Source organism: Phacochoerus africanus, chromosome 9 (genome assembly GCF_016906955.1).
Source record: "Phacochoerus africanus isolate WHEZ1 chromosome 9, ROS_Pafr_v1, whole genome shotgun sequence".
In the NCBI taxonomy this organism is placed as follows: Eukaryota; Metazoa; Chordata; class Mammalia; order Artiodactyla; family Suidae; genus Phacochoerus; species Phacochoerus africanus.
The window spans coordinates 57,513,565-57,527,696 of NC_062552.1; the positions used below are offsets into that span (position 1 = coordinate 57,513,565).

A 14,132-nucleotide genomic window follows, 5' to 3' on the forward strand; every position below is an offset into this window, starting at 1 on the left:
ATAATGCTGACTCCAATGATCTCACCACCCACCAATCCGAAAAATGTTCATGAGCTGATCACAGCCTGCTCCTCAAACACTCTACAACTCCTCACTACCTCCTCTTAGGGGCATAGACCTTGAGGCACTAGCCTGCTGTGTTCCCCTCTTTCTTGGCAATTAATGTTTCTTTTTCTGTTTCCTCCAACTCTGTCTCTGTGTTTCTATTTGGCCAACGGTGTACAGAGGCAGCTGATACCTCGGCAATACCAACTATAGTAAGTAACTTAAGACCTCCTGGCTACTATGGCAGTGATGATGACCATAAGCAGTAGCTATAAGACAGATTGTCTTAAATGCACTGAAGGACTTATAGAAAGAAAATGATTACGTTCAAATCCTGGTCTGGGGACTGAAAAGCTCCCATTGTAGCCCTAAGATAATCCTCCGTTTCTTACAGCCACAGAGCTGATTTTGCTGAAAATGCAAAATTTACGTTGTTCAGGCTACTGAATTACAACATTAGTTGGCTTCATAGTCTTGCTAAGTTTCTCATGTGAATATTAGGGCACTGACTGTTAAAGAATGGGCCCCTGAAACTTGAAATGAGGACATGTGGTAGGTGAGAGGAAACGGGTAATCTCAAATACCCTAGTCCCTTAACAGTGGAAGTAGCTGGCCTTCCTGTGTCTGAGGAAGGTAGCTTTCCTTTGTTTAAGGAACTTTATGATAACCTCACTTGGGGCAAATACCTGGCAAGAAGACATTCATTCTCCTCTAGACTCATCAAAATCAACCCTTATTTCTACTAGACCATTAATTAGGGTCAAACATCAGCATACTCCAGAAAATAATGTACACCCTATGACTCAAGAGGGGAAAGCTTACACATCAAGAGAAATGTGTGTGTGTGTGTGCGTGTGTGTGTGTGTGTGTGTATCCTTAGGAATATATGCAGGAATAATTCTAAGAGTATAGACTAAAGCACGTTAAGTTTATTGATATGGGTGCACTTAATAGAGATTATGGATTTAATGTGTTACAGTTGCTTCCCATTGTATAAGCTAACAGTTTGATTAGTTAACTGAAACTTGGACTCAGTGGCCTACATTTAATGAAAATAAAATGCTGATGCTCCCACGGTTTCCTATAAATGAGGGAACATGAAGGCTTAGGGTTAGGAATGCTGGAGTGGATTTATTGTGTGTGATCCGCATGACCACTTTACCACTGTATCTCCGAAGAAAATATAGAAGACACTCCTGTCATTAAGGCATTGGTAAATACATTAGTAAGAACAGCACCTGTACCTTTGAAAAGCTCTATGGTCGCTCTCCTGTGTAGGCCACATAGACTACAGGTGATGCCACCAAAAGACATCAGATGACAATAGAGTCCTTAAAGTTCCTTATAACTAGCTAAGGAAGCAAATGTTCAGGCCTAGTTTATAAATGCGTCTGTAAAATATCCTGGTGCTAAAAGTGGACAACTACAGCATTACACTCGTACTCAGGGGTGACTAATGGCCAGTGATAAAGGAAAATCCTCTCAGGGAACAGAACTTCAAGTAGGACACTGCCTGTCCATTTTGTCTAAAAAGATGGCAAGAAGTATGGATTCATGTGCAGTTGCTCTAAAGATCTATAAAGACCTACGGGCAGTTGTTAAAAATTTGGCTGGATGGTCAGGGAGGGAAAAAACATGACTAGAAGATAGGTGACAAGAAAATCTGGGGAAGAAGTAAGCAGGTGGATGTTTCAGAATGTGCACAGACCGTGAAGACATATGGTTCCCATATGACTGCATACCAAATGGCCTTCTACCCAGAGGGGGCTCTTAATAATAAGGTGATGTGCTTTCAATCAAAATGACATGATCTGTCAGTCACCCTCTTTCCTAAGCTGCCCTAGTGCTTGCTGAAAGGGTCTAGTAACAAAGCGGCCCATTCTCTATCTTTAGTCACTTTTGGAAAATAAACTAAAAATGTATCTATACAAAATACGAAAGCACAGTGACAACCTAAGAGTTATGGACTAAATGTCGGTCACCCCCCCCCACACACACACACACAATTCATATGTTGAAACCATAACATAGGTTTAGGAGGTGGGGGCTTTAGGAGGTGATTAAGTCATGAGGATGGAACTGTCATGAATGGGATTAGTGCCTTTATAAGAGACTGCAGAGAGCTCTCTCTTCCTGCCATGTGTAGTATCATCTGTATTTTTCTGTGTTTTTCACAACCATTTATTTTTAATTTTTTATACATATACATTTTTTACGGTTCGTGGCATATGGAAGTTCCTGGGCTAGGGGTTGAATGGGAGCTGCTGCTGCCAGCCTATACCACAGCCACAGCAATGCTGGATCCGAGCTGTATCTGTGACCTATGCTGTGGCTCGTGGCAAAGCCAGATCCCTTAATCCACTGAGCGAAGCCCAGGATCAAACCTGCAACCTCACAGACACTATGTCAAGTTCTTAACCCACTGAGGCACGACAGAAACTCCTTTACAACCCTTTAAAAAGCAAAAAATACTCTTAGTTCAGGGGTCATACAAAAACAGCCTGGTCTGTGTCTGTAATTTGCTTACATCTAGAAGAAAGTCCTCTTCATTCTGCCATATGTTGTCTCTGTGGTCTGACAACTGGCTCCTTACCAGCTCTTCCTAAAAATAAATCTGCCAGTCAAAAGTCCTACCCAGGTACCTCTGCAAACAAGGAAGCAGGAGCTCATTAGAACCCAAACAGGGCTGGTACCTAATCCCAGACTTTTGGCCTTTAGAACTATGAGAAATAAACTTCTGTTATTTATAGTATTTTGATACAGTAGCCTGAACTAAGACACTAGGTTTATTCCCATTTCAATGTTTCTCCAAACTTCAGTACTGAACTCCTTCTTTCAACTTACTCAGGGCAGTATAACAGATATTTAGGATACAGACAAATATTAAGTATACAGCTTGATAGGACACATACTCTGACTATAACACAATTAAATTAGATATAAATATTAAAGTATAATTTAAAAAACCACAGGTTAAGGAAGAGATCATAATGTAAAAAAATTTAAACTTAGTACTGAACAACAGGATGTAAAATTTGTAGGATGGAGTTAAGATGTATTCGAAAATTTTTAACATTAAGTACGTCTGTTAAAAAAGAAGGCTAAAGACCTGTGAGTTGAAGAACAAAGGACTCACATTGCCTGACTTCGCTTCCTATAAAGCTGCAGTTATTGAGACTATCTGGTATCGGTGAAAGACAGAGATACAGAACAATGGAATGGAACAGTCCAGAAGCAGACCCACACAAATACGATTAATTGATTTCTGACAAAGATGCAAAGGCAATTCAATGGGAAAGATAGCTTTTTCACCCATCATCAAGATCAAGATACAAAATGTTAGTATCTGTTAATTATTAAATAAGCATTTAAATAACCAACTGATAAGCATTTTGGTTTTGTTTTATGAATGCCACATGCCATATCCCCTTATAAAGAATCCAGAATGAATATATCATAAGATTAAGTGAATCTTGGGAGTTGTATTCCAAGGCCATTAATTTTTCCTAGTTGTATGACTTTTGGCAAGTCAGTTAATTTTTCATTTTCCCCTTATTTTTCTATTTCCTTGGTCTCCTCTCCCCCTTTTCTCTACGGTTTTTGTGAGAATGAAATATGAAAATGTAAATAAAGAATATAGTTAGTAAAGAAATTGGGGGAGGGAAATGGAAATGTTTTGTATTTTGTGGTGGCAGTGGTTTCACAGGTATAAATATTTGTCAAAATTCATCAATTGTGCACTTTAAATGAATGTAATTTATCATATATAAATATCTTAATAAATGGATTAAATTTTAAAATAATGTAGAAGCACCTGGTGGGTGAAAAATAATTGTTAATCTCTTGCTCTATCCCTTTTCTTTTTCACTTGAAAGGAAAAATACTTAGTCACTCACTATTTCCTCCATGAAAACTTCTAAAAACTTCTTGATAATTATAAGGTTATTTCTCTGCCTCTCCTCCACACCAAATCCCAATATCTTTCACTTTTCCTATGAATTTTACTTTCCTATCCCCTTATTTAGTGAGATCTTAAATGTAGATTATATACTTCTCATTTCATTTAAATAGCAAAAACAGAGTAATTAACACACATGCTACACAATATCTTGAAGTCTTTAGATGTTAGCTCTGCTGAAATCTATGGACATCATTGTTAGCACTACATTGCTAATTCATATATTAAGAGAGGTTTACTGTAACCCCTTATATCCTAGTCAATCAAACTCACAAGAAGTCAGCTATACAAAAACTATTTTCGAGACTTTTACTGATCACTGGTTATAATTATACTCCCAAAGTAAATCATACATTTTAAAACAACAGTGGCTATGACATCCTCCTTTTTTAATTTGCTGCCACCACTAGAAAAACTTAACTCTTCATTTTCTTTTTAATATATCAAATGATGTTTGGTACCAACATGGTTATCATGCATTTATATATTCTAAATTCAAAGCAAAATATCTCATGTTGGGCTTTCTCACATTAGTGAATTTTCTAGCTGTTTTGACAGTAATATCAAGTATAGACCATCTTCCCTAAATTGCTAAAATCATAGAGTTCACTAAAATGATAATCATTAAAATTTAATAATAATTTAAAAAAATCTAACTAGGCTCGGAACTACTACTACCAATTTTCAAAATAAACACTGAGATTGTGATTTGTCACTTTGCTTTGTTTTCATTTTAAAACCATAATTTTGGGAGTTCCCTCTGTGGTGCAGTGGCTTACAAATCTGATTATAGCAGCTTGGGTTGCTGCAGAGGAGCGAGTTCGATCCCCAGCCCAGGGCAGTGGGTTAAAGGATCCAGCATTGCTGCAGCTGTGGCTGGCGCTGCAGCTCAGATTCAACTCCTGGCCCAGGAATATCCATATGCTGTGGGTGTGGCCATAAAAATTAATAAATAAAAAAATAAAATCATAATTTTGTTCTATATAAACATGAAGTGTTCCTCACACTTTTTCGTCTTACCGTCTTTGTTCAACATTTATCACTTCTCAAAGAAGTTAATAGAGGATAAGAAATAAAATTACCCTCTCCCCCAGTTCACTTCACTCACCTACAAAAGGGGCTGGGAATAGTAGGTATCACATAACAAATCCCTCCATTCAGGCAAAATGACCTGTGACTGGGACCACAGGGCTCTTCGTGATCTAAAACACACACATAAATAAAATAGAGTTTTTCTCATAAAACACAGAAAAGGACTAAGTATCTTAGACAGAAATAGCAATTCTAAAAATCAGAATGAAGAATTGTTTCTTAAAATGAAGGACTTACTCTTATTCCTTATTTGCTAGGCAGGGACTTCTAGTCCTCTGCGGGGAAAAAGTTAATTTTTTTGAGCATGTGACCAACAATTTATAGTGGAATTTTAAGCTATATTACAGAAATAGCAAATCTCTATAATAGATTAAAAGGAGGCAATTAGGATCTTAAAATAAATAGTGGTCTTTCTCATTTAATATAGAGATTCTGTAGCTTTGCTTGGAGCTTCTCTGTCCCAAGCATATATTTACTCTCCTATCTTTCAAGGTCTCAAATACGGTAATGTCTGAAATTGCTGTAAGAGAAAATTTAGATTAAATAAATTCTGATGTTCAAAATCATTTAAAAATATTTCTATAGACAACAAACTTAAAATTTAAAAAAAATTTATTAGGTTTTGAGTTAAAAGGGGATTTTACGTAGTAGTAACAATAAAGACGTATCTAAAGTTCTCAGAAAAATTAAAAACCTAAGTCATTGTCCGATATACAGCCAAAATTTTCAAAATATTAAGAAAATAAACCTCCATTTCTCTCTTGTTTCCTTTACGGGAACTCCCCTTTATCTCTGGCCCTTCCTTTATGCTTCTTTCTCTCTCTGTCTTCCTCTTCTCTCCCAGTACCTCTCCTTCCTTCTCTACCTCCTCCCCCTTAAAAAAAAAAGTCCCATCACAACTATTAGACAGAAAAACTTAGAAATAACCATAGAATATTCATTGAGGCATTATACTACTATATATTACTGTTCATGATTAGAAAAAACAAATTGATAAATGCTTTATCTTTCAGTCCTGAAGGGGGAATTACATTGCTTTAAAATTGCACATCATTGGTTCCTGATTATTTCTGTCCAGAAAATGACATAGAATCTTATGTGAGGAAGAAAATGGTGTTATTCTAATTTGGCATTTAAAAAATAGCATACTAATTTTTAAAAAAGTTACCTAGCATTTATTTGTCACTAAGATATCAATACCCTCAAGTTATAACAGCTATTGAACCAAATGTCTTCACCATCAGAATTTGAAATTTTAGAACTTGCTTCTTACTTTAGAATTGAGAAGAATCTGTTATAAAAGTATAAAAATGTAAAGAGGAAAAGAGAATAAAGAATTTTAGTTGAAAAAAGAAAGTAAACCTAGAACTAATCTTTTAGATTTTTTTCCTTTTTACACAATGTCATGCTTTTTTACAACTAAACGACTTTTAATAAGATAATGCTTACAATTTCTTCACAAATTGTTTGGTTAGCAAATAAAATCCTAGTGGACACTACATTTCCTTAGAATCATGAGAATCATCACATACGGTTTTCCATTGAGGGTAGAGTGTAACTATCACAGAATGCTTCCCATAGCTGAAATTAATGTTCTTGTTTTTAACAGGATTATAACCAGTCATGGTTCAGTACCTAGTACTTTAACAGTAAAGAAATTCATTTAACCTGAATCACTATCTCTGAGTCTACTTTTATTCTGATTTCATTTACTTACTTGTGAGACAGAATTTGTCACTTGGTAAAAAGTGATAAAATATATGTCTAAAATGAAATAGTTTCATGTTATAAAGGAAGGTCTTTCAAAACCAAGGTATTTCATATTTCTAGGACAATTTTAGATGGGGAAAATATAGCCTTAATATACATTTGGTTTTTGGTTCTATTTCTATGACAAAAATATAAACTTACAAGAAATTACCTGTTGGCATCTTAATTTTTAAAGAGTTTCATTCTTGGTCAAAAGTTTAGGGTTGAAAAACAGCACCTAAAATTAATAATTTAGGAAAAATTATCTTCTTTTGAGAGCATTACAAAATGTCAAATATACTAACAGCAGTATTATTTTAAATGATGAAAATAATTAAGACATTTATAGGCAAGAGACAAAATTCTTTGGTTAGAGCAACTATTTTTTTAGATACTTATTACATATCAATAAAAATATGAACATATAAAGCTATAAGATCCACAAACAATACAAATGCACTAGTACAAATCATTGCCTAAAAAATATAATGTAGTCTTAAATCTTTCTCTGGAGAAAAGTCAATGTTTTACTTTTAATAAACAATGTTAATGCAGTGGTATACCATATGAGACTATATATGAAAGACATGAGTCAGTAAGAGAAATTGAATGAGCTGAATTGACTTTTTACTTTTTCATAAAGCCTATTTCTAATATGACTTTTCAATAGCAAACTTTTAATTTTGAAGTTTATTAAAAAACAGCCAAAAACACTATAGAAAAAACTAACAACATTTAAAAGGTCATCATTTCCACAGAACCTTTAAAACTTTAATGGAAGTACTCTCAAATTTACTGTGGACCACACATTACATTTACCAACCTAAATATGCCTTTAAAAAATATCTGGCATCTGGCAAAGCAAAGCAGCTACATGTAAAGTTATCTGCTATAACAGAAACAAAGGAACTACAAAATACATCCGGAAAGATGACATATTTATACTTACATGCTCTCAATTCCCTTTTATAAAGGAGGTTTTATAACTGTCTTTTTAAGCAGAAAAACTTTGTAACAGAAATCTCAATCAACAACTTCCTACTAACACAGCTATAATATCAAGGTCTCCTCTTAAGCCCAGTCACTTTTTCTTAGACAAGCAATGAGAGAGAGAGAGAAAAAAAATTGAATCTATATAATTTGAAATAATCACTGGCTTACCTCAATAAAAACTTGCATTCACACAAACAATAAATTTTGTTGGACACACAGCGTTTCAAAAGTTTTTGAACAGCAGCTGTGTCCTGCCTTTTACAACATGTCAAAAGTCTAATGCAGTGTGAAGCATGGGTGAGGTTGAAACAAAGACCAAGGTGTGCTCAGAGGTCAGGCACCAGCCAAAGGAACCACCCCTTTCAGTCCACATATTCAGAGTTGCAAATAGAGCAGAATTTTATGTACAAAAGAAGTTGTACTAAGCTGCACCCTCAAATCACCGTCCTATATTTTAAGTTATAAAGCAAACCACATTCTTTAGACTCCTAATTTATCCTTGCATGTCTGAATAATTCTAAAGTGTGTTTTTTCCCCTGTGAAGAAAAGGAATTTTAATGGGGAGTTAATGGACAAGTGTTCCTTGGGGTTTTTTTTTAAAAGGCAATTTTCTCATAAAACCCATAACATTTGTATAAATAATTATTTGAAGTACTTATAACTGAAAGAAGGTAATAGTTACCATACTGCATACAACACCATGTCCAATTTGAAGTGAATATAATCACTGAACACGACCAATACTGATGGCTGTCTGACTATGTGCAAACAATAGCAAAGCTTTAATACATAAAGGAGAGCTATAAAGTTTAAAAATCATAAATAACTTAAAACATTGTCTAAAACTTTAACTTTGTTTAAATTAAATGTTACTTTAGCATATAATTACATAAAATATGCCAACTATTGAGATAATTATCTTTTCTAAAATCACAATGCAGACATTACTGACTGATGAATAACACAGAAACTTTAAAATTTGCTCTTTTAAGAAATATTAAAATAAACTTATAATCCATATTCTGAGAACAATTCTTTTCATTACTAAATATTGCCTCCCACACTCAAAAGCAATTTTTACAGTTACGATCTTATATATAAAAATTTGTTATATATATATATATATATATATATATATATAACAAATATATATGATATATAAAAATTTGTTAGCTTACAGTGCTTGGATTTTAAAAGGATATTTTTATGAAAAATCAGTAACCTTTATTATTATTTTTTTTGGCTGCACCTATGGCATATGTAAGTTTTGGGGCCAGCGTTTGAACCCTAGCCACAGCTGTGACCTGTGCCATAGCAGTGACAACGCTGGATCCTTAACTTGCTGTGCTACTAGAAAACTCCTAACCTTTATTATTTTATTTGAACTATGGAACTATGATGCTGTCCACTAACATGAAAATGACTGCTAAATTGTACTGAGAGAAAATAATCTGTTACTTCATTTGGGACATTCAAGATGTATTTCTTAAGACATACCATGGCAGTTAGTTTGGTTTTAATAATTTCTCACACAATAAAAAGAAACTTAACCTTTGAGGCTACATGATTCTGAAGAATATCTAACATTTTTCAAGGTAACTTTTCTTTTTCTTTTTTTTTTTTTGACTTTTGTTCTTTTTAGGGCCACACCCGCAGCAAATGGAGGTTCCCAGGCTAGGGGTCTAATAGGCGCTGTCGCTGCAGGCCTACGCCAGAGCCACAGCAACGCCAGAGCCAAGCCACATCTGCGACTTACACCACAGCTCACGGCAATACCGGTTCCTTAACCCACTGATCAAGGCCAGGGATCAAACCCGCAACCTCATAGTTCCTAGTCGGATTTATTTCTGCTGTGCCACAACAGGAACTCCAAGGTAACTTTTCACTTTGAATGAAAGCTATGGTCCTTAAGCATAATTTATTGTTCAATCATCTATCAACAAATATGTAATAAAGGGCATACTACTGTTAACAAATGACAGACACATAAACAAGTAATTATAAAAATGTTTTAGGCTGACATATAAACCATATTTGGACTTACAAAAATAACAATTTCATGCAATTCAACCTAAAGTACTCTCAAAGACACCTATTTATGTTACCATATTAACATATATACAAACAAAGCTTAACTATCTAGGAAAATCAAAGAAAGATTCCGAGAGGGAGTTTTATTTGTGCTCAGCCTTGAAGAATGAGTAAGAGTTTGTAAACAGAGATTAACATTCCAGACAGAGGTAACAGCATTTCAAAGGCACAGAAGAAAGAAAATCCTAATGTATTCAGATAATTGCACATCAGGATGTGTGCAGGGTATGTGTGTGGAGTGTTTGTGGATTCTAGGATGGGATGGTGGGACAAAGAGTGGCAAGAATAGATCTTATAAAATAAGTAGGGTCCAGATAGTAGACTTAAAAGCAGTGGAGACCCTTTGAAATGTTTTTAGCAAAGGAGTGACATGACCGCATCTGCATTTTAGAAAGTTCATTTTGACAGTAGTGTGGAAAATAGACTGCAACCTGCAGAAGAACTGGTAGCAGAGAAAATGGTTTGGATGCCATTTTAACAATCAAGAATAGCGAAGAAATAAAGCAATGGGAATGAGGATAAAGGAGAGAATTAAAGATATACTTAAAGATGTTCGGTGATCATAGAATCTGAAAAAGAAATTGATGTGTGTATATGTATAACTGAATTACTCTGTTATACAGCAGAAATTATCACAACATTTTAAATCAACTACACATCAATAAAACTTCAAAAAAATAAATTAAAGATGTATTTATACACTCAGAGAATGGGAAGGCAAGGTACAAAAGAAAGAAAAATCATGGCTGCCAAGCATCCACTAGGGAAATGTACATGAAAACCACAAGGAGGCACCATGTCACACCTTACTGGAATGGCTATAATAAAAACAACAAAGAGAAAATGGAACCCTCATACATTGACGGTGTGACTAAAATGGTGCAGTCATTTTGGAGAATAATTTGATAGCTTCTTAGAAGGTTAAACATTAATGTGCCATAAATGCACACAAGAGAAATGGAAATACAGGGCTACACAAAGACATGAAAGGAATGTTTAGACCTTCAGTCATAATGCTGCAAACTAGAAAACAACTTAAATGTCCATCAACTGATGAACAGATAAACAAAATGTGGTACAGCCATGCAGTGGAATTCTACTCAGCAATAAAAAAGAATGAGTATTAGTTCATGTTCCAACATGAACAAACTTCAAAAACATGCTAGGTGAAAGAAGTCAATCACAAAAACCCCATTTTGTATGATTCCATTTATATGAAATCTTTAGAAAAGGCAAATCAATAAAGATAGGAACAGATTAATGACTGCTTGGGACTGGGGCTAGGAAATGATGCCAACAGCATAAAGGATCTTTTGTCTAATGATGGAAATGTTCTAAAATTGGATTGTTTAGGTGGCTACAAATTTGGTAAGAGTCACAGATAGAGCTAAATATGTAAATTTTATGATATATAAATGGTATTTCAATAAAGCTATTAAAAAACAAATAAAGGAATACCAAAACATTTCATGAGTAAGATAACTATTTCTATTTGGACATGTTAAATTTAAAGTGCTACTGAGACATGAGAAAGAAATGTCTGAAGATACAGATCTTGCAAACAGGATTACAATCAGATTAGAGATAAGAGATTTGGGACTCAATTTCCACAGGTGGTTGTTGAAGCCATTTATGTGAATGAACTGAGTGTATGTGTGCCATGTGAGACAGAGGCCATGGCCTGATCCCTGGAAAATATCAACATTTTAATGACTGGAGAAGGAACCCACTAAGAAATTGCCAGAGAAATAAGAGAACAACAAATGTGACCAATGGCAAGCTCTTCTTCCATAATTCAAAATGCCCATCCCCTCTATTTCTAGATTTGGTACCCTAAACATCTAACTCCCAGCTATGAAGGATGAGGCTCCAGTTCTCTTACACTACCCTCTACCTTTTTTTTTTTTTGTCTTTTGTCTTTTTTGTTGTTGATGTTGCTATTTCTTGGGCCGCTCCCGCGGCATATGGAGGTTCCCAGGCTAGGGGTTGAATCGGAGCTGTAGCCACCGGCCTACACCAGAGCCACAGCAACATGGGATCCAAGCCGCGTCTGCAACCTACACCACAGCTCACGGCAACGCCGGATCGTTAACCCACTGAGCAAGGGCAGGGACCGAACCTGCAACCTCATGGTTCCTAGTCGGATTCGTTAACCACTGCGCCACGACGGGAACTCCGCCTCTACCTTTTTAATTTGAATGTTTGGTAAGCTACATTATCTCTTTCTTCTCTTGGTCACATCTATAATTTTTTGGCCACCCTTGTGGCATGTGGAAGTTCCTAGGCCAGGGATCGAACCCCAGCCACAGAAGTAATTCCAGCTACAAGGCTAAGAATTTAGCCACTAGGCCACCAGGGAACTCTACATCCAATTTTAAATAACATACTCACACTTGTATGTCTTAATGAACATGAGTCAATTCACAGAATTTACCCCTTAACGTGTAAAATAAGTAACTCTACTAACTTCACTTTCATCGTTTCTCTCACCCCCACCTCTTTCTACCCTGATAGCTATACCTTGAGTTTTATATCATGAAGGCTTTTAACATTTCACATTCTCATCTGTGACCCCAATGAAGTTTTTCATAACTTTATCTCTAGATATAAATTTGAAAACCAATAAACTACAGTTTTATCAACATAACTGTAAATAGTATTCACAGCAGACCCATGCAGTGTCAAAGAATAACATTTCTTTCTCTTGTTTCAGTTTCACAATACCTGAGCAACACATAAGATAATATTCCCAACACAAAGAGAAAATACATTCTCTTTTCTTAAACTCTGTAGGTTGATCAAAATCATACCACATTTGAATTTGTATCTTATTTGTACCTTTTCTTGCACAGCTTTAGAGTTTAGAGTTGCCTTCATTATTGAGGGGGGACGATGACAGAAGAATAATGTGCTTTATCAAAATATCTCAAATAGCTGCTTTTTTTTGAAGTGTAGAGATTTATTTATACCAACAGCAGGTGATCCAGCATAAAACCAAAGCTCCTGAAAGGTTTACTCTGTGACTTAATTATTCAGGAACAGGGCTACATCGGCTAATCTCTTCACACACTAGGAGCCCAAGGAAGGAATTTCTTTTTCTTTCTTCCTTTCTTCCTTCCTTCCCTCCCTCTCTCCCCCTCTCCCTTTCTTTCTCTTCCTTCCTTCTTTCCTTTCTTCCTTCTTTTTTAAATCTTTTTATCCCCCTTCAGCCACACCCACAGCACATGGAAGTTCCTGGGCTGAGATGTGACCTAAGCCAAAGATGCAGCAACAATGGATCCCTAACCCACTGTGCTAGGCCAGGGATCAAACCATCGCCTCCAGAGAGACAAGCTGGATATTAATCCACTGTGCAGAGCAGGAACTCCAGAGACAGGAATTTCTTATACACAGGTATGACATGGCTGCACAGAGTCTGTACCAGGTGACAACATACTGCATGGGCTCGTTCTTCAGAGTGACTCTGGTCTGCCCTCCAATGGGTCCTTCAAAGACTGTGCTTTGGAAGTCAGCATCAGTGAAAATGCGGTCTACACCTGGGAGCCTAGGCCACAGTCTCCAGTTCCTGGCAATGCCAGTGGTTCACGTCTGGATTATTCCCAGGGACAACAGGCTTCCTGGTTTCTGTCAGCCTCACCATTCCAACTAGGCCCATTTCTCCTTCAAATCTGGCCTGTACACTGTGTTTAAGGATTCACTTTCCTCCTGGGCACAAATGCTCTATTTACCTGAATGGTGATTCCTAGGTCAGCACAGTGAAAGGGGGTGACAAGGTAGGCACCAGTGAACAAGGAGAGCCAGTAGGCTGGTCTCCCAGGCTGGGTCTTCGACGGTCTGAGATACCCTGTACAGCAACTTGGTGTGGTTAAAGTGCCTCCTGACCTTCAATGGCCTGTACTCTGGATTTTTTGGTTCCACTGGGTCTGCTAGCAGAGATGGGTTTGGCCATAACTCTAGACTATAGCTCTGCAATCAACTTCAGTTTCCATTTCCAATGTTGGACCTGCAGCATCTCCAGGTCAAAGGCAGTAAAAAGACTGAGAAGCAGGAACCACTAAAGAAAGAAGTTGTTTTCTGTTTTTGTGGCAGTTGCTTTGGCTTAAGAGCTGCCAAACCTGCTGGGCCTCCAGGCCAGCCCTTGGGAGGCACATGTAAACTGTGGTGATTAGTCCTGCTTTCCTTTAGGATCCCAGACACTTGGGTT

At 36.4% G+C, this 14,132-nt stretch overlaps 1 protein-coding gene and 1 pseudogene across 7 annotated transcripts in view; both read right to left on the bottom strand.

Annotated features, from left to right (window-relative positions):
- NRG4 (neuregulin 4) overlaps positions 1–14,132 on the bottom strand; it is a 131,785-nt gene that overhangs the window by 73,430 nt on the left and 44,223 nt on the right. For 6 of the 7 annotated variants that reach the window (XR_007136893.1, XM_047794677.1, XM_047794678.1 and 3 more), the window contains exons 3-4: positions 7,017–7,082; positions 5,112–5,205 (exon numbers count right to left, since the gene is read on the bottom strand). Coding sequence is in view for 6 of the 7 variants with exons in the window: in XM_047794677.1 (XP_047650633.1) it covers positions 5,112–5,205; positions 7,017–7,026 (104 nt within the window). In the remaining variant the exon portion in view is untranslated. Of the gene's footprint in view, positions 1–5,111; positions 5,206–7,016; positions 7,083–8,005; positions 8,116–14,132 lie in introns of those variants that run through there. The other variant, XM_047794679.1, reaches the window with a different exon arrangement.
- LOC125136627 (surfeit locus protein 1-like) overlaps positions 8,562–14,132 on the bottom strand; it is a 40,958-nt pseudogene continuing 35,387 nt past the window's right edge.